The sequence below is a fragment of the Plodia interpunctella genome, chromosome 7, assembly GCF_027563975.2.
Source record: "Plodia interpunctella isolate USDA-ARS_2022_Savannah chromosome 7, ilPloInte3.2, whole genome shotgun sequence".
In the NCBI taxonomy this organism is placed as follows: domain Eukaryota; kingdom Metazoa; phylum Arthropoda; class Insecta; order Lepidoptera; family Pyralidae; genus Plodia; species Plodia interpunctella.
Window position 1 is genome coordinate 11083865 of NC_071300.1, and position 21629 is coordinate 11105493.

At 42.7% G+C, this 21629-nt stretch overlaps 1 protein-coding gene across 4 annotated transcripts; it reads right to left on the minus strand.

The window, feature by feature from the left end:
* Nucleotides 1-361: 361 nt before the first annotated feature.
* On the minus strand, nucleotides 362-20875 carry Ltn1 (Listerin E3 ubiquitin protein ligase 1). 4 transcript variants are annotated; one of them, XM_053747537.2, is made up of 31 exons: nucleotides 20699-20875; nucleotides 20388-20585; nucleotides 20040-20171; nucleotides 19113-19247; nucleotides 18643-18766; nucleotides 17777-17930; nucleotides 16482-16641; nucleotides 16024-16090; nucleotides 15803-15920; nucleotides 15248-15481; nucleotides 14802-14972; nucleotides 13531-13945; nucleotides 11422-11481; nucleotides 11301-11358; nucleotides 10760-10944; nucleotides 10026-10216; nucleotides 9417-9717; nucleotides 9038-9241; nucleotides 8624-8908; nucleotides 8181-8440; nucleotides 7761-7932; nucleotides 7248-7434; nucleotides 6850-7077; nucleotides 6406-6541; nucleotides 5338-5481; nucleotides 4827-4975; nucleotides 3857-3883; nucleotides 3128-3254; nucleotides 2308-2467; nucleotides 1557-1850; nucleotides 362-1219 (listed from the first exon to the last, which is right to left on the minus strand). In XM_053747537.2, the coding sequence occupies exons 1-31, from the start codon at nucleotides 20744-20746 to the stop codon at nucleotides 1160-1162; spliced, it is 5184 nt and encodes a 1727-aa protein (XP_053603512.1). In that variant the 5' UTR covers nucleotides 20747-20875; the 3' UTR covers nucleotides 362-1159. The 4 variants fall into 4 exon arrangements, with proteins under 4 accessions (XP_053603512.1, XP_053603509.1, XP_053603513.1 ...); XM_053747534.2 differs by having other exon boundaries at nucleotides 11301-11481; XM_053747538.2 differs by lacking the exon at nucleotides 5338-5481 and having other exon boundaries at nucleotides 11301-11481.
* Nucleotides 20876-21629: the final 754 nt, after the last annotated feature.

Consider the following 21629-nt stretch of genomic DNA (forward strand, 5'->3'; position numbering starts at 1 on the left):
GCATATTTACTAGTAAACCATACATATTAACTCGTAACAAAAATCACATTTCTCTGATTCTAATGGATAAATAAGTCATCTACATATACTGACTGTATGGGGCGGTACAAAGCTAGCTATTGTTTGTCGTTTCTTCTCTGTTTAATCGTATCCATTCGGGGGACGAAAAATGATGAAAAGTATAGTCATCATCATTATCATCATCGTTTTATATCAAATTATTACAACTCTGTTATTAGATAATTTTTTTTGGTAATTTTCCTGATTTTGTTAGAAGCATATTCTCGATATTGTATTGTCTTTTGATGTTTCATGTTGATGAATCACAAATCGATTAGAACCAGGTTTTATCTGTGTTCACTTGTTTTTTTTTTTTCGAGAAAAGTTCTTATTTACACAGCATTTCTTATACAATATGAAGAGAAAGGCAACGATTTGCATCATTTGTACTGCGTTAAGTCTCTTTTTTTTAATTATTGGCGTTATAAGTCAAATAATCTCATGCATCTACAAAATTTTTGGATGGAGCTAATAATTTTACTTCCTTATAATTTACTACACATCAAAAAGCATTTCAATGTTTGTTATTGAAAGAAAGAAATGCTCGCTACATCGACGAATTTACGTATTTTGCCAAGTTTTATGAGTTATAGTTTGATATAAGATCGGGCAGGAGGTTTTGGAAACAAGTAGTGTAAGTGTAAGGAACTAGGCGTTAGATTCAGCAAATATTATTATTTATGAATAAGAGCCTGAATCTAAGTTGTAACGCCTGTAAGCATTAACATCACATAGTACTTTAGTTCACTCCATACAGGATTCCTCTGTAGAAATCGGTATAGTCTATCTAAAAAGAGCAGAAAATTTGTTTTTAACAAAGTACAGGCTAACAGCACATCAACCTACCCAAATTCATTGCAAACTTGCCGGACAGAGGTTCATGGAGGGTAACTTGATGTGCTGTTGACTACATATATTTTGACCATTGTAATACCAAATAGAATGTTCAACGTTGGGCGATAGACAATCAGTGCTGCAAGCCAAGAAAAGAAGACACAGGGCCCTTTTTATTTTGTAATCTTTATAGACGGACTGTACAGTGTACGTACAATGTAGATGGCTAGTTCGTCACGCGCGAGTCACGTGACGCGAGTCGTCACTAGAACATGGCGCGACACACCGGGCAGTTGGACTTCTTGCTCGTTGTGAACCATTTGCGCTGCAAAGTATAATCACACGATGTAAAGACCGATCTGTGAAAGTGGACCGTTTGGACGAGTAAACTGATCGGGAAAATAGACCGATCTCACCGGAGGGAAATCAATCAAAGAAGCACACTATTCCATAGATTTAGTATTAAACTATTTCTACTTATGTGAGAGAAGAAATAAATTATAAAACAGAGTATCAGGTAAATAGGATATCTTTATACCTTTTCTTGTACATTTTCTTTATACAACACAGGATACAACTTGTGATCGAAAAATATTCAGATTTTGAACCCGTTGTAACTTTACAGGCTCGGACAAATTAGATATACTCAACGCAGTACTCACCAAGCAAGCGTTGTGAAACTTATTCTTGCACTGGTTACAGAAGACTTTGGGCAGCACGCCCTCTCCCGGGTGTAGGCGGCAGTAGCAGATGTAGCACTGCGGCGCTTTGTCCATCTTGGCGCCGACGGACGTGACCCAGAGCGAGATGGCGCTGAGCAGGTCTCCGTTCTGATAGCCGAGATACACGGCCAGCCACTGCGCGCCGGCCGCGGGGCCCGCTAGCGGCGTCTGCACGCGCGGCGGCGTCAGCGGGTGCTCGCGCGAGAACGTTATCGTCAGCCGCAGCGGCTGATCCTGGAACGTCGTTCGTTCATTCATTCTAATGTAATGGACGTCTGGTTATCGTTTTGGGTGTCGTACAATTAGTAGTATAAAAAAAACTGTCATTATTTCAGAATGTCATCTACCAATAAGCCCTTTATCTAGCTAAATGTGGCCAGCTAACTAATTCGACTGCAATTCAGTTGCGCATTCGGACCCGTCTTTCTACGATGTGTCTTCAGCGTCTTCTCATGTTCTCCACATAACGCTCTGTAAACCGGACAGCCTTGAGGGTCACGTTTCTGGATGTCGAAGTCAGGGAAAAGAAGCAAAGAGCTGGACGAATGTGACAAGAACTTCTACACGCAGTAACGTCCAACAGGCCTTAAAGCAGGCGCAAGATCGTATCAGCTGGATGGATCGTACAGCTCATCCATGAGGATACGTTCGAGTGTAGGAGAAATGTCAGACGTAGTAGCGTGAGGTTCACCTCGACGGTGTGCACGGCCTGCGCCTCGCCGGCCGCCGCCAGCAGCGTCAGCTCCGTGTCCACCAGCGACCGCGCGCGCCGGCTCGCGCGCTGGAACTGCTGCTTCAGCAGCTGCGGCGCGATGGCCGCCGCCGTCAGCTTGCCCAGCATCCGCGCCGCCCTGCGTACGACCAGATTGTTTATTTCGCTTTCACGTGTAGAGACATAGTTAAATAAATACAAATTTCGATGCCTCGTTGGGGCTTGGTGTCTTTCTTATGGATTATTTTATGTGGGTCGGTCGGGTTCATATCGGAGGACCAAGTACGGGTTTACATTTGACTTCGATAGTGAGAAGTGTCGAGTCGAACGAGACGCAACGAACCAATCACATTGGGGTGTGGTTATCGTTGCGTTACAATGGCACACTGTTATTGGTTAGCTTCGTCTCACTAAACGCACTGAACCAACCAAAGGACATCTTTGGTCATTTAACGGACAATTCTGAACTTTTGTTTTGTCAACAGTTTGTAATCTGTGAAATAAATGTGTTCTTCTATTTTTCGTTTTATTGTAGAGGTCGAAAGAACAGTTTTCTTTAACTAAAGGAGTAAACTAAGGAATAAGAAACGTGAGGAAACTTGCAAACTGCTTGAAAGTTTCCTGATGTGAGCACATGCTACTAAACGTTGATAGGTAGTCGTACAAGTCATGTCAGATGCGTTAGGCGACTCGAATAAAATCGGACACCAGTTTTATTAGTAACATACTCGGAAAGAAAGATCGACTAAAGTGTTTAATTTTTTTGATTAAGATATAAAATGAATGAGATAGGTCAGACCTGGGAGTCCAGGCGGCCCAGGCGGCGCGCGCCAGCGCCTGCCCGGGCCCGGCCAGCGCGTGGTAGAGCGCGCGACACGACAGCGCGCTCACGTCGCCCAGCCCGCCGCAACACCCCGCCTCCGCCTCTGCGGGCACGACACACGCGCGACTCAGCCATGTGCCCACTTTATATGAGGCTCTCTCTCTCTCATCTGCGCGTTTTCCTGGTTTCTTTCAAGTCGTTGAGTGTCAGAGTCCAAGTCTGGTTCCTTAATTTTTCGTCTCCACTTTGCATGCTCGTCGGTATCCCTAGTTGCTAGACCAGTGGTACGCATATCACGTATAGCATGTTAGCCTCCTTCACTTCTCTTTACCGCAAGGAAACACCAACAGTTCAGCCGGAAAAACTTGTACGAAGGGTTTGTCAATGTCGAAACGTTGACAATGAAAATATTTTCATATTATGAAGGACTGTATCTGTATTAATTTCCAAAAGTAACTTTTGCCCTTCATCTCCGTCCTGTGTAAGCACATACTTTACGGGATTGCTCGCTGTCAGCTCGCGCCTTGTCTAGCTCACTTTGAACGAACGACATATGGCCGGGTGCGAGAGGTGCGAATAAGCGCACTATTAAAAAGCCTAACAGATACGAAATTAAGGCGGAACTTAATTTATACTCTGTATGCGTTATAAATATGAGTACAAATGTGAAGAAGCGTTTGATGAATTGATGAAGAGAATACTCACTTGAATTATTAAATCCCATACTGCTGGCTGGACAAAGACAAGTGCATTCGGGATCATACGGTCTAAAATATCATTAGCTGTGCTCCGGGATGACATTAATTTTTTTCCCAAAAATACATTTTCGACAAAAGTTTCTATCGTCATCATGCAATATCACACAAACTAAACGTTTATACACAACTTTCAGCTTAGTGTGGCCTGAAGAAAAGGCTTCAAAAAAGATTTTATCTAAACAAATATACGTGCTCTCAGGTATTGTATGTTTATATGTTTTAAAATGCAAATATTACATTTTTAACTTACGATTTATTCCATTGCTAGGGTATTATAAGAATCCCTTGTAAAAGCTTTATTTGCTTTATTCCATGGATAGCGCTCTTTTTCCTGATATGCTTGTATGTCTCCATATTTGCACTATCAATTTACTGTGAAACAATTTACGTTTGTTATTTATAAATGATTGAGGCGTAGCAACCAAAGTGTTGTCAATTGATAAGACCTTGGGTGCTGCGCTCAATACATGAGAGCACACTACAATGTATGTTAAAACATAGCTTCACTGGCATTTCCCCGGTCTATGTGTATTGCCAAACGGACCGGCAGTATCAGGTCGTTTGAACAAAAATTGATAATACATTTGTCGATGGCAATTGATGCCATCGAGAGTTAACTGGGAACTGTGGATAAACAAATTGATATACTGGTTGGCCAACTGTCGTGACACAGTCGACATTGCCGTCTTCGTTACGTCATCAATTTGAGGGTAAATATGACATTGATAATGACAACAAAATATTTTCATCAAATGTTCATGGTCGTTCATGGAATTGAATGGAAATGGAGAGATATGAGGATGGACTGCGTCACAAAAATAATGAATAGGAAGTGAAACAGCAACCGATAGAAATAGCAAACTGACTCAATAAGAAATTTATAAAATTAAAGCACAAGGGAAATTAGCATCACTCACCATCGAGAGTTAACTGTGGACTGTTGACAAATAAATTGACATACTGGTCGGCCAACTGATTTTCGTCATTGTTTACGGCGAACGCAAACACTTCTTGTGGTAACAACCGCACTGCGCATGTCAGCAGTAAGTCTGTATATTTTTCCTGCCTGATGGATGGAAAAATAATTTATGTATAGCATATTTTAATTGAAAAATATATTTTAATTGACAAACTTTAAAAAAATATTAGTGGCTTCGCTCGGGTAAAAATAAAATAAATTATACACCTGGAGTTTCCTCAGGAATTACGTACAGTATTTATTGGTGAATACCGTACGAAAATCCATCCGGGAGTTTTTGAGTTTATCGCATCCATACAGATAGACGGACAGACGCGACAGGGTGACTTCTTTTTTTAATAAGTATCAAAAACAAATACGAACGGAGAACTTTTTAAATTCGCTAAAATGAAACAATATTTTGGTAAAAAGTCCAGTGTGATGAGAAGACGAGAGGAGACGAGACGAACCTGAACAGCTGTATGTAATGGTGCGTGAGGTCGCCGCGCGCGCGCGCGCACACGGCGTGCACGGCGTCGGCCGCCAGCAGCGCGCCCAGCGCCACGCTGCGGCTGTCCGCGCCGCAGCACATCTCGCACGTCGCCTCGCCCACTCTGTGCGATCGCACGATCCTTAGACGAGTCGGGTGACACCTCTCTCTCTCATCTTCATGTATTCTCAATTTCATTCCCGGTGCCTGACATCGACCCATTTTGGGATTGCGGTTGTTGATTATCAGCTGCCAAGGCTATAATCATCTTTTACGACATCCACGGGAGGATATGGATTGGTTTTATTCTAGAACAGGAATCGCATACATGGCATTCAACTTAGGATACCTATTTAAAACTGACTACCACCGATTTTCACAGCGCAGGTGAAGATGAAGCGACGCAACAAACTTCAGCGCAGCCTTCTCTTCGAACACGTCAATTGACTAAAATTATAATTAAAACTATTATTTATACGAATACTAACTGTTTACCCGCGGCTTCGCCCGCTTCAATGCTCTCGGGAACACTTTTATCTTCGTATTGAATATGATAAAATCTACAAATGTTGTCAAAAGTACATGGTTGTCAATATTGATGTAACACGACGGAATTGTGTTTGGACCTGTCTAAATGACGTTATATGCAGCGATTATTATCATGGGGAGCCATCTGCGAATTGAAGTTTGGAGATCAGTATACGGAAACCCTCGCGGCTTTGGGCCGCTATTTTCAGTGGGTTGTATCTAAGTCCGGTCCAATCCTTTATGTCATCAAACCACTTTCGTCGAGGGCGGCCAGGAGGTCTTTTGCCAGGGATTTTGCCTTCAAGAATCAGTCTTAGAAATTCAAACTGGGGTCCCCTTTGTATGCAGCGATGTTCACATTTATTTCGACCTGGTGATAATTCCCAAAAGGAGCAATGGATTTTCATACAAATTTTCAGGCCGGTTTTTGTTCGACTGCAATTACGTACTTTCACTTGAAGTTTGAACATGGAATTTTATTTTTTCAGATCAGGTGTCGTATAAACAAAATAATAGTTACTGAATGTCGGGCAGCGCCAGGTCCAGCAACTCCAGCAAGTTGAGGTAGTGCTCGTGGAAGTACGAGAGGCTGAGCGCGGGCGGCGGCTGCGGGGACTCCTCCGAGTTGTTCTCGCTCCACGTCGACAGCTTCTGTGCTGTACAAACGAGATAGTCCACTATGTTTTTGGCATACCAACAGCTGTGTTTTCATAATGGTCACGTAAAATAAATCGGAAAGCTTTTACGGAGAACTTTTGTAAGTATTTTTCGGTGTATGATTTCTAGGATTCTAAGAATTTGTAAATAGAGGTTATCGAGCATGCTCATTGCGCATTTTATGTATACATTACGCATGCTTTTTAAATAATTTATTTTACCAGACAATTTATTAGCACCAGATCAATTCGTATAGTTTAGGTTTAAAGATCGATTAAGAAAAATAGTATATAAAAATCTTTTTTACCATCCTCAAGCACCAATTCGGTGGCCAAAGCGCTCAAGAGTCCATGCGCGAGGTACTTGTACCCTCGATGGCAGGCGCGGGTGAGCGCGGCCGCGGCGCAGCGCACCACGCGCGGCAGCTGCAGCGCGGTCGAGCGCAGCGCGGCCCACTGCAGGCTGTACGCGGCCGTCGTCAGCGCCGACAGCGCTCGGGACACGTGGCACGATATTGGGCCCTCCGGAGGAGAATCTGTTCCGATGGTAGCGTGAAATATGACTACTGTTTTCACATATAAAAATCCCATAGACACATGTTGAAAGATCGGTGAGGCAAATAAACTACCTTCGGAACTACCGCACATATCTGCGAGTGGATGCTTGAAAAAATGAAAAACTTGATAAAGACGACGACACACTCACCCAAGATTTGAAGTATGACGTTGAACAAGTTGGTGTGTATATCTGGCGAGAAGATGTCTCTCCACTCGTCGATGAGCGCGGCCACGTGCGGCGACGGCTGCCGGCGCTCGCACTCCTTCGGTAACGCGGTCATGAACTCCCTGACGCTGCGCAGCAGCCGCAGGGACGACACGCAGAGGAGTGCTGTCTGTTAGACGAATTATATTGCTTGAGCTCAGAGCCGATATATGTATACGGCATATTCGACAAACAAATGTTAAAATAAATTGAAAATAGTAATTGTTCTTTAGCAAATCTTGACCTTGGACAAAGTTTGAGCGTTGCAAGTTAAGGAGAATACAAAAGTAGACATTATGCGCTTCTGATATATTTGGACAAAACCGTTTCTGCCTTCGTATAAAAAAATAATAGGTCGATATCGCTCAAGACAAAAGTATCGCTTTATGAAAAAGTCGGAAACGCACAACTAGAGATAACGACGACACTCAACGGCGGAGGAAGTGAAGAACCCACCTTAGTGGTATGCAGTTTGGTGACCGCGGTCACCAGTGAGCAGAGGGTGATGGTGGCGAAGTCCCAGTGCGGCGCCGACAGCCGCCAGCCGCGCTCCGCCAGCAGCCGCGCGCAGTACTCCGCCCACGCCGCGCTGCACACCGCGCCCGCCCACGACACCGCCCTAGGCTCTCTGTCATGTGCATCTTTGTTTCTTATGCAGGATGGAGATAAAGGACCGTCCGTATCGATATTTTCATCTCGTAAACGTTTAGATTAGAAGAAATATTTAATGATAACGAGATTTTGAAACTGAAGGCTAACAGAATATAAGTAGTTTTATGGAAAATCGAAAGGCTCTCATATAGCGGCAAAAATTTTACAAATTCACTATTTTATTAAACAAATATACAGAAACACTAACAAAAAATATATACTCGCCTATCTCCAATAATGACCTTCTCGAACTTATAATACAGGTCCACCATGACATCAGGTTCGGCGTCCCCTTGCGCAGCCAACATCGCGTCGTTCGCGAACTGTTCGCGAATTTCTTTCGGCGCTTGTTCGGCTTCTAGCGACGCGAACGCTGCTCGTAACATTACTAGGTGCGCCGTGCGGAGTGCGGCGGACGCGGGAGGGGGGGATTCTTCGGAAGAGGGAGTTGAGGGGGTTGAAGGGGGCAGCCAGTGGAGATTCGCCTGAAGTTGAAAGTGAATGCATTTATATTTTACACAAAAAAATTATTGTGAAAATGAAAAATTTACGATTGACGCTAATTCTATAATCAAATAAAATTGTTTACTGTTGGTAATTATTTATCTTCACAAACTAAAGCCATATGCCATAATACACATTTACAATCCATACATTTACAAACATACCTGGAGACTATGATACAGCCCATTGCCAGTCACAATTTCCGCCAAATTATCCAAATCTACATTAGCAGAATCCAACACATCAACCGATTGGTTGTCCGACTGATCCATCGACTTCGCTTCATAATAACTTCTCGCGTAAGCCCAATAGTAACCCTCTTTTGCGGCGCGCTCGGATAAGGAAAGTAGTATTTGTCGACGTAAAGTTGTGGGAGTTTCTGATATTATGTCTTGGAATGCTACGTCAAGTTTATATTTCGCACGCTCAATTATTTCGTAGTGAGGCCACTGGAAAAAAAACATGAAAATTATTTTTTTTAACTATTTGATAGTGAAAGAAAATTTATTTAACCTTTCCTAACTGACAAAGAATATTGTAAAACTTGATTTATTGAACGAAAATTTTTAACTACTTACAAATGCATATCCCTCATGTAGAGAATGTACAATGAGATATTCCCGCAAGACGCGACAAAACTCCGCCTGTATGTGTTCATCCTTCAACAGAACGTTGCACCACGTCTGCTCAATGTCCTCGCTCGGTTCGTCAATGTCCGGCCGGTGGAGGAGCAATGTTCGAAGGGATAGCGCTCGGAACATTATGTCTGTTAGACGATTTACCTTAAATACAATAAAAAATGTCACAAGACATTGAACATGCATTGATATGCATGTTCAATGTCTTGTTAATGATCATTTATAAATATGAACATGTTGATACATGTTCATATTTATAAATGATCTCCACTAGTATTCTGAATGCGATTTGGTTAAAGAATAGAAGAGCCACACCCACCAAGTCACCTCTCTTCAACTCGTCAACATCATATTCATCGCAATCCTTCACAATTTGCCTGATCGCTTCATTATCATCTCCAAACGGACAACTTAACTTGGACACGATACAATCATATCTCAAAGCAAACACGTCCAAACTTGACGATTTCTCGACAAGTTTTGAAGATTGTTCGAACAGTTGGTCGATTAGTTGCACTATTTCTTCAGTATTTGATGGGACTTGTTGTTCGCATTCGGTGAGGAGATAGGGGCAAAGCGATGTAGCGTGGTCGATTGTTGATATTTTCAAGTCTTCTGACCTGTTGAAATAACAAAAGAATAAAAGGATACCGTCTTTTATTTATTTATTTTATTTAGGTTATTTTAAAACCCGGGCAAAGGTACAATACTCGTATGCTATCACTACTGTATTAATATGTAGTATGTATAAACTGTGAATGTTTGTGAGGATATTTTTTACTCTATCACAGTCTAGTCTGAAACGATCGAGTCAAAACTCAGTGAGTTATGATCCGGTTAGACATATGAATACGTTGTCTTGTCTAGCGTGTCCTATAACCAGAACGCTGAAGGACCTGTATATGTCCAAGACGAAGATAAGACTCACAGTGTGCAGCAGAAGGCCTCAGTAAGGAGCGCGCGCGCAGCGTCGGCGACGAGCGCCGCGCGCGCCTGCAGCCCCGACAGCCCCGCCAGCCCCGCCCCGCGCGCCGGCAGCCCCGCCAGCCCCGCCAGCCCCGCCAGCCACGCACCGCGCGCCTCCAGCCACGACTCCAGCGACAGCGCCGGGGACCCGCGCTGCCCGAGTTACATTGCAATCTTACATGTTATAAAAACGAGTCATCCGTGTCGCGTCTGTCTGTGTGATCGCGATAAACTACCGGACGAATTTTTGGTTTCCACCATAGTTAGACTGTCATTCCAGAAGATTTTATCTGAGTAAACGGCACAGGCCGCTAATATAAGCATGAAAGGAACAAAAAACAATGACAAATTGTAAACTGGCATCTCAGTATTACACTGGACGTGATAGCCCAGCAATGACGTCAGACGTCGGTCACCTTTTGTAACGTCAGAGGTATAAGTTCTTCACAAATCTGATGAATTCTTATAGCTGTTATTAACATTCAATTTACTGTAGCCCTTGTAGAAAAAATGACGCAACACCAGTGCTGATATATTTTGTATGAGCTTTTTGTTACTTGAAAAATTTCAAACAAAACGTTTCAAAACAAAAGTTTTTTACAAGATCCGTAGTTAAAATGAACTTACTGATACCCTAACTGGTTCAAAACGTATTTTGCCTCCTAAACACAACATTTCATTAGGGATATAACTTACTTGTATCGTCAAATTAATTTTAAACAAGGTGATAAGTAACGTGGTGTAATTGTCTGGCGGCTTGTGCGCCAGCGTCGTGGCTAAGTGTGATAGTGTCGATATGAGTCGCTCCGACTTCTCCTCAGACAGAGACATCATTAGTATGTCCACCACAGATGACACAGTCGCTTCGTTCACCAACAATTCTAAGTAAAGAAAAAGCACATGTGGCATCGCATTGATACAAATTTTATACAGAGGAAGGCAGTAATTAATAACAGCTGCGAATTTAGTTTAAGTATTATACGGTTAATAAAAGGAGACATCGTGAGGAAACCTGCACACTGGTTGGCAGTATAAGTTCACTAGTGGCGTATGCGATTGCTTGCCACGGGACGCGGCGCGTTTTACTTTAATAAAATCGGACACCAGTTTTAGTAATTAACACACTCGAAAAGAAGAGAATGAGACTGACGAGATTATGATTTTTCAGTAGATTTTCGAACACAACACACTGGTCCTTTACATAACCTCGAATAGAGAAAAAAAGCGAGATAGTGACCATCATTATGATCCGGCGTAAGCGCAAGGAGCAGCAAGTTGGCGTCGCTCGCAGAGAGCGCGCGCGCGGCGGCCGCGAGCGCGCGCGCCGCACTCGCGCCTCGCAGCCACGCGCGCGCGCCCGCGCGCTCCACGTGTCTGTGCGACAGAGACCGCACTAGCGCCCATTTGCATACTTCATCCTGCGAAGAGAGACAACATTCGGCTTCATTACGATCGTTAACCATAGACAAAGCACGAAAAATTTAATTATATGTTATGTCATAATGTCTATGATTGTCGATGGGAATTAAAAAAAACATTTTTTGACACATGTAATGTCAGTGAAAAAATATACCGCGCTTTTGATTTCACCTACATGTCGCATTTTTATTTTCGTCCTTACATAAATTAAATTGAAAACGCAACATAGTTATCAACTTAGTTCGTATGAGCCAGCATGAGTCGTTTCCTGAAGCTTATGCAGCATTGAAACGAAAGCAATTTTTCAAAAGGGACGCACATTTGTCTCGATTAAATCTCTTTGTAGATATCAGGAAAACATAATGCGAGTTGGAGGTCGCATACAAAACTCTCTTAAATTTGCTTATGACAAATAATTTCCTGTTTTATTGTCATCTAAACATCATTTTACCCGTTTGCTATTTCAGCACGAACACATTGCGCACGCTGCACGCCGCTTCCCAACTGCTCCTGCACACGTTACGCGAAAAGAGGTGGCCAATCGGTGGCCGTTCACTCGCCAAGCGTGTTGTGCACTCTTGCATAAGATGTGCACGCTTACGAGCTACAACACTGCAGCCTATAATGCGTTCATGCGTTGCGGCGTTGATTATTGCGGACCTGTGCTCGTGCTGGATCGCAAAGGTCGGGGCTCGCGACTAAATAAGGCATATATTTGTCTATTTGTATGTTTTGTTACGCGCGTCGTACATTTGGAGTTAGTCAGCGATCTTTCGTCCGATGGTTATTTGTTAGCACTTAAGCGATTTATCTCGAGACGTGGAAAACCATGTGAGATTTTTTCCGACAACGGCAAGAATTTCATAGGATTGATGAACGAATTTGGGAAGTATTGAAGACTTGCACAGACGATATTAAAGAATACGCAACTTCTGTTAGCATCAAATTTAAAATGATTCCAAATTATACCAGCACTTCGGAGGGCTATGCCGGTGTGAAAAGCTGCAAACATCATTTACGTCGTATAGTTGGCAATGCGCACCTTACATTTGAAGAGTTTACTACAGTATTATCACGAGTTGAAGCTATACTTAACTCTCGACCTTTAACGCCTGTGTCAACAGACCCTTACGACTTTCAGCCGTTAAGCCCCTCACATTTCTTGGTTGGACGTTTGATGACTGCACCAGTGTTTTTTGATTTGATGGATGTTTCCACAAACAGATTATCGCGGTATCAAAGAATAGAACAGATGCGACAACACTTTTGGGTATAAAGAGTACGTATCAGAGCTACAGACAACATGTAAATGGCACCAGCACAGGGGAGACCTAAATGAAGGGAATCTTGTCCTGATAAAAGATGATAAACAACCACCGTTGAGATGGAGCCTCGGGCGAATAGTACAAACTTATCCAGGGAAGAACGGAATCTCACGTGTAGCAGACATTCGCATGCAAAACGGAGTTACTCGTCGAGCCTTTTCTAAAATCTGTCTTTTGCCGGTTGAAGAGGATCTCGTCTCTAACTTGGTATCTATTTCGTGTTGAAAGTCATTACTTTCAAGGCCGGGAGCATGTCTATGATTGTCGATGGAAATTAAAAAAAAAAAAAAAAACATTTTTTGACACATGTAATGTCAGTGAAAAAATATACCGCGCTTTTGATTTCACTTACATGTCGCATTCTTATTTTCGTCCTTACATAAATTAAATTGAAAACGCAACACATAGCTAATATACAATGAAATCGTAAAAATCTTTAAATAAAATATACCAAATATATAAATATTGGTTTATAGTTTTAATTCTTGACGCTTTAAAATCATTATGTTACATTCCAATAGAAATATTCAAATGCATGTAAAAATGGTCGCGAACACAATAGTAATGAGTTTTTACAAAATTGTGACCATTACATTTTGAAAGGAAATATTACATTGTAACACTGGTTGAGTCATGTACTAATTAGTGGCATATTAAACATGTTATCCTAATAAATAACACAAAGCAATACTACAAAGACATATGAAATGAATAAAAACTTACCTGCGTAAAAGTAGTGAATGTCGCGTCTTCTTCCTCTTCAGTCATGTGCGTCAACAGCAGGAACACGACGTCCATCACAGCTTCGCCCCTCGTGTCGGCGTCACTCAACCATGGCAATAGAACCTTCTCGAATAATCCATACACCGTATTCGCTCCTAAATGAAGCGCTATCGCCACTATAGATGATTTTGATAAAGAATATAATAAAGGATATAAATTGGGAAGGATCGTGTTAGGCGCGTTGGTGTCGCGAGCTATTTCGATGTATCTTGCGCAAACTTGCTCGGTCGCTGTGGCCAAGTTGTGGTAGAATAGTTCCATGTCCGCCGGTTCTGTCGGGGTGACGGGGGAAGCGGGTTCTGTCGGGGTGACGGGGGAAGCGGGTTCCATTTCAGGGGAGGCGTCGCCGTCGAATCTGTAAACGGAAATTAAATTAGTATTAAACAAACACATTGGAACATTTTCCTCAATATTACAAAACTTATTATTGTCTTAGTTTATGATGTCACGATATCGAAATGTTTCAGCGGCAGAAAATAGCTAAAGATAGAGTTATACACACTTCCATATCAATATTATAAAGAGAAAAGATTTGTATTTTTATTTTGTTTGTTTGTAATGAAGAAACTCAATATCTACTGGGCCGATTTTGATGAAATTTGGCACAGAGGTAGACGAAAACTTCACAAGTAATATAGGAAACTTTTTGATTATATTTTTTCCCGAGCAAAGCCGGGGCGGGCTACTGGTGGGAGTGAGCCTAGCATTGGGACAACAAACAGAGTATTCAAAAATGATATTTTAATTTTTTCAACACTCTCTACCAAACATGAGTATGACCTTTTTCCTGTACGATATATCTAAGAAGATATCTTTTATTTAATTTGAGGTATTATTGATATTGTTATTATATATATATTTTTTTTAGTATTATTGACAATTTTATTAATTGACTTAAATATTTGTACGCCTATAAGGCAGAATGCATGTTCTATATATATCATGACCACCTGATTGTATCTGTATTCTGACAAATAAATGATTGATTTGATTTGATTTGAAAAAAGAAGGCATCGTGTCGTACTAAGTAACTGAAACTTAAAGTTTACAATGCATGAGTTAGAATTAGGTTTTAATTGTACTCGTGCTGTATGAGTTTGTACCAATCTGACTGATTTAGTAGTTTTCATCGACCAATAATATGCCTATGAAGAAGACTGGTTTAAATCAATATAAATCTGGTATTAAAAGAAGTGTAGTCCGGCAGCGACCTGATCTCGCGGCGGGCGGGCGGCGACGCGGCGGCGGCGCGCAGCGCGGTCAGCAGGAGCGCGTGCCGCGCAGCGTCGCTCTGCGCGGCGTCGCTCTGCGCGGACACGCTCGCGCCGATGTTCTGCCAGAAGTTGCGCACCAGGGTGGCGTAGCGGTCGCCGTCTTCTGACCTGTGCAACGATGTCATTAAGGAAAAACTATCACCTGCGAGGCTGGAGCGCCGAGATGCGATGCGAGGTAACATTCTGTAAAATGAAGACTCGTGCACGACTTCTGTGCTTTGAACTTTGACTACGCGGTCGTTTGCATGAATACGTGTGTAAAATTTTCATATAATTTTGTTGTACACGTGCTGGAAAATTCGTTGTGAATGGGCTTTCATCTTTTTTGTTATTATTTACGACGTTTCGTATGTTCCATTCGGTTGTTGTCATCAACATCTCACCTCGCTTTCCGCATCCAAAACTTCAACAGCTCAGCCATGGTGGCCGCGGAGTGCTTCAGCAGCGCGTCGTGCGGCGGATGCAGCGCGGCCAGCAGCCAGCGACGCAGCGCGGCCGCGGCGAGGCCGGCGGCGCGGGCGCGCGGTTGCGTCGACACGTAGCGGATGCACTCCGACAGACCCGTCATCCACGCCTGCCGCTCCAGCTTTGAGTTTATTTGACTCTTCTTGTCCAGGCTGGTGGAATGACAACGAATCGGGAAAACGTTTAGGTGCCTAAACTGATTTATCGAATCTTTACTGAAAATCATATCGACAAATACGACTTCAAATTTGGGATCGGATTATAACCTATAATAATCTTTTGACCGATGGTATTACGAATCAAATTAGCCATGGACATATCGGAAACTATTTTCTTCCGCAGTTGACCACACGATCGAAGATTTTGTACTAAAATCATTATTTATTACGAGTGTCTTTTTTTAGATTTCCTTACTAAATTAAAAAAAATAATTCATCGACTATTTGAATTGTATGCGACAACTTTAATCTTACCCCTTGAAAATGGCCTCGAAGAAATCCTCAAAGAATTGGTCTGTGAGCATGTCGGGCGGCAGGCTGGCCAGTAACGGCAGCAGAGTTTTCGACAGCTGTCGCGCGTCGCCCCACCCACCTCGGAAAGGAAATAATATGTTTAGTACAATATTGTATCGTAATGAATTTATTTTATGAAGTTTTAGTAATTTTAACTGAAAAAAAGGTGGTATTTTACTTACCAGTTTCTAAAAGATTGAGAATTCTTTTCGCCAGGAGATCTTTTTTCTCCAGCCACTTCTGCCAATCCTGTATAAATAAAATTCCATCTTTTCTGAAGAGTTTTTAAAACGTGCTAATCTCTGGAGCTTCTAAACCAACAACTTGAAAGAATATTTCTGTGTATGATAGATATACATAATGGGTTCACAACAAAGGTTGTTTCGAATTCTGAAATTATTTCGGGAGCGAAGTAACGGCTGCCGTATGAATATATAGTACCTATAAATAAATATAAAATATACGAAATCCACCATTTAATGAGATTTTAACAGTCATATGTACCACTGTTGTCATATGAATGAGGATCAAAATTAATTACAAATTCAAATATGAAGGTCAGCAGCGGGGCCCTCCCCGCACCTCTCAGACCTGGACATGAATTGGATTGTAAGAAAAAGAGAGAGTGTAGGCGACGCACCGGCACCGAGTGCAGGAGCAGCAGCAGGCAGCCCCAGAGCTGCGCGCGCGCGCGCGCGTCGCGCTCGTGCGCGTGCAGCAGCACGTGCAGCGCGCGCGCGCCCGCCAGCGCCTCGGGGAACCGCTCCATGATGCTGCTCAAGGCGCCGAACCACGCGCATCTGCGGTTAATATATGTGTATATGTACTACCAGCTGCACCCGCGATATTATTTTCAAAAATACGTCTTTATGCACAAAACGTACTTTACTACCTATAAACTATTAACTATCAAACTTTTTTTACCAAAACACGTCGCAGCTCAGCAGCGCCAGCAGCCGGCCAGGACCGTGCACTGACCTCACGGCACAGTGGGTGTGCGAGTGCAGCCTCCAGAACCCGTCACCGCGCAGCAGCGCCAGCAGCCGGCCAGGACCGTGCACTGACCTCACGGCACAGTGGGTGTGCGAGTGCAGCCTCCAGAACCCGTCGCCGCGCAGCAGCGCCAGCAGCCGGCCAGGACCGTGCACTGACCTCACGGCACAGTGGGTGTGCGAGTGCAGCCTCCAGAACCCGTCGCCGCGCAGCAGCGCCAGCAGCCGGCCAGGACCGTGCACTGACCTCACGGCACAGTGGGTGTGCGAGTGCAGCCTCCAGAACCCGTCGCCGCGCAGCAGCGCCAGCAGCCGGCCAGGACCGTGCACTGACCTCACGGCACAGTGGGTGTGCGAGTGCAGCCTCCAGAACCCGTCGCCGCGCAGCAGCGCCAGCAGCCGGCCAGGACCGTGCACTGACCTCACGGCACAGTGGGTGTGCGAGTGCAGCCTCCAGAACCCGTCGCCGCGCAGCAGCGCCAGCAGCCGGCCAGGACCGTGCACTGACCTCACGGCACAGTGGGTGTGCGAGTGCAGCCTCCAGAACCCGTCGCCGCGCAGCAGCGCCAGCAGCCGGCCAGGACCGTGCACTGACCTCACGGCACAGTGGGTGTGCGAGTGCAGCCTCCAGAACCCGTCGCCGCGCAGCAGCGCCAGCAGCCGGCCAGGACCGTGCACTGACCTCACGGCACAGTGGGTGTGCGAGTGCAGCCTCCAGAACCCGTCGCCGCGCAGCAGCGCCAGCAGCCGGCCAGGACCGTGCACTGACCTCACGGCACAGTGGGTGTGCGAGTGCAGCCTCCAGAACCCGTCGCCGCGCAGCAGCGCCAGCAGCCGGCCAGGACCGTGCACTGACCTCACGGCACAGTGGGTGTGCGAGTGCAGCCTCCAGAACCCGTCGCCGCGCAGCAGCGCCAGCAGCCGGCCAGGACCGTGCACTGACCTCACGGCACAGTGGGTGTGCGAGTGCAGCCTCCAGAACCCGTCGCCGCGCAGCAGCGCCAGCAGCCGGCCGCACATCCAGCCGCTGAGCGCGCGCGGTGCGTGCCGACAGCTCCACGCCAGCCCGTGCAGAGCGGCCGCTGTGCGTCGCCCGCCTGACGATTATTTCATTATTTCCACTTTCCACTATATTGTGTAAGAACATAATACATTCTAGACATGCCTAATAGCTTTTCTTTCTGATCCATGTTTGCTGTAATATTTTGGACTGTAACATTTTATTATGATTTTGCCTGCGGCACCGCCTCACCTCACCGCCGTGTGAAGAGTTATTTTTCCGGAGTGAAAATTATGTTCTTCTCTGTAGTTCCAACTACATGATACATGCAAGATTCTACGTCAGTGGCACATTTATAATATAGTTAGGACTAGCTTATGCCTGCGGCTTTGCTCACATGTTTGCAGTTTACCTACGGAAACAATACTTTTTTCAAGGTTGAAAGGCAAATCCAATGGCAAAACTCTTTAAGTCACTCTAGTCAAATTTTAAAATGTGAGTTCAACTGTCACTTGACCATTTATTTTCACCATTAGAGCCGTCAAGAGCATTGCATTCTTAAAAAGTCGACAGACTGTGTTTGCTTACCATCAAGCAAACCAGATGATCATTTGACTAATATGTTATAAAAAAATGAATTAACTTATGTTTGTGGCTGTGTACGCATGAATGTTCACAATTCACTAGAGTTTTTTCTGGAATGTCCGCAGTAGCGTAGCGCTTTTATTTACCATAGTGAAATAAAGAATGCAGCCAAAGTCGAGTTTTGTGTGGTCTCTATAGTAAATCATGAAAAAGACCTTACACACCTTCACCCTCTGCTGCAGCGGCCGCAATTGCTGATTTCCCGATCAAATTATCTTCAAGGAATTCAAAGATCTCTGTCTTGCAGAATGCTATTACTTCTGGTAATTTTGCATCTGGGAATGTGTTCTGCAAATAAAGTAAACAATCATAATGTTTGTATTAAAATAAACTTACACTTTAACCGAAATAATAACCATTTAATAATGATTCCTGTACTACAAACTAGCTTTAGCCCGCAGCTGCTATGTACAGACATAGCCCACGTAGTTTTATTACTTGTATATAAAGGTTTATTTATATTCATTTATTCCACATAATTTTCTACTATAATAAATGAATTATCTACTATTACATTATATTCTTATTGGTCTTGAATTAAACTTGCAGCGAAGTAAACTGCTATAAAGTATACATAATAAATATTATACCTTTTAACATACAGGAGTGTTATAAGACCTTAATATTGTGTTACCTTAAGTGAGAGTTGAGCCTGAGTCTGCGCGGGCGCGTGGTCGTCGTACTGCGCCTGCAGCCACGGCGGCAGCAGCTGCTTCAGGTGCGGCGCCGTCCGCCGTCCGCACACCCGCACTATCGCTCCGTGGCACACCTACAACATAGCAATGTGTATTGTTCTTGTTTGTCCCACAACTTTGTTGCTCTATTTATGTTTTGTATTTTTTCTGCCTTATGTTGAGGTCTATTATTTTTGACAATAAATGATATTCTCCTCTATATCTTCCTTCCGAATATTATTCTTCAAAACTTTGGTGCATTGCAGCTGAGAAGAAACTAATGAACAATTACTATCTAGTTAGAGATTGAAAAATATTTAGTGAAAAATCTCTATTGCTGGTTGATCGGAAGAGATCTATTCATGGGATAAGTCCGACATTGTATATTTAGCTTCTATGTGTGTATAAACTTTTATCATGTATTCTTTGTACAATAATTAGCAGCTCATCCCGGTATCACTAATGTAAAACAGTAATAAACAACTAAACCATCCTCAAGAATGATACTATTTATTGAAATCAGTTGTGTAGTTTTAAAGATCTAAACATACATAAGGGTAGGCAGTGATTTACTTAGGGTAAGTGACTTTGTTTTATTTATACTAGGTATTAGTGATACTGAAGATATAATAAAAAAATTTTAAGACAAAACTTCAGACACATTTGACAAAACAATTTTGAGTTTTATGGCTGTATATTACTGTATGAGAGATGATATAGGTAATAAATTATAAAATGATAATTGTGCATCTCACTAATTCATCACAACTCAGCTTACTTTTTTCAAAATCTTGAACAATCTGGCAGCTCAGGCAGATTATTCAAGAATTTGAAAGAAATTGACAATCTTTATAATATTATTTCTTATTATAGGCAGTGTAGCTCACCTGAGTGCACTCCCTCACTTTGCAGTCCCCATCCACTGACAGAGTCTTATAGAAGTGGCTCCAGCTCGGCAGCGTTGCTACCACATCTTCCACACTACTCTTATTGACTAACTCTGTCAGTTCTTGTAGAGCCTGGCAAACAATTATTTTTCATTCAACTTTGGTCAGAACTTATTTTGATAAATAAATGTTTTATCTATCACTCTTTTCTTAATTGTACAAGTTTTAATTATAATATTTTCAATATTAACATATTAGCAGTACTAGGAATATAGTCATTGACAGTACATAGTATTGTTTTATATAGATTTAACAGAGTTGTATGTTCAAGTAATAGCAAAAACAAACCTTAGTTTTAGTAATAGGATCTTTCTTATTGAGTTTTTTGATACACATTGCCAATTCTGGGTCTAGTCCAGCGTCTAGTGTAACAGCGGCTAACGTTGGGAACAGCGCAGGCATCAGTTTGCCACCGACGGTGGTCATCGTTGAGTCAAACTTGCCAGCACTGCTAAGAAGCTCAGCACTGCGCCCGCTGCTTGATGGCTGCAAAATATAATCAACAGCTTAATGAAATAATAACTGTGTTAAAAAATCGCACAACAAGCAAGTTTCAGCTGCAGAAATCTTAAGATATTTGTACACTATATCGCACTTACTCGAACATTGTTTTTGGTCCTTTGACTTTGTTTATTTTTACCACCCATTGTAAGAGATACACATTAAAACTTTTGAACAAATAAGATATTGTATAGTTATCAATAATTTTATTTCATAAAATGAATAAATACGTGTTATTTCATAAAACCTGTGCTATTTTGACAGCTGACAGCTACGTTAAGTGACATTTGTCATGGTTAAGATTTTGACGGTTGATATTTTCTAGACGAGGCAATGGATGCACCACTACTAATACTAGACCGCTGATATGATTGAAAAAGCGTGATACTTTGGTGCACGAGTTTTTATAGTTGCTGGTGAAAGTATTGCCAAGCGTCTTATTTCGTGATGTAGTAATGTAAATCTATAAGTCTATAATAAATTATACTCTGTGTATTTATTTTATGGTAGAATTTCTCAATTAATTAAAAAATATTAATAAATCTTGCAAAATAGTTCATGGGAATGGGATACGTCTAAAAAGTGCTAAGACCCATACAACTCGATGGAATAAATTGGATAGGGAGCGCTCTGTATATATATACTGTAAGTATAGGTAACTATCACGTCATTAACTTCACTTTTTAATTTTACAGAGTTTGCCATGAGTTTTCCTTTAGAGTTTACCTTAAGATTTTTGAGGTCGGCTAATTACATTTAATAATTTTAATACAAACAGATAATTTTAACAATTCTTATAATAATTTCTGTACAAACAGACCGAGCGTGATGGGTTGCGTTATGCGTTGCGGCGTATTGTTTGTTTTCCTATTCATACAACATTCAGCCGACACAAAGAACCCTTGCTTTTGTTCACCGAACTGATGTAAAAATAAATAAATATCAAACAAAAACCGACACGCCGATCCACAAAAATATGAAATGAATAAAATATAGCGAAAAGAAAACTGCCAAGAGATAGTGATATCT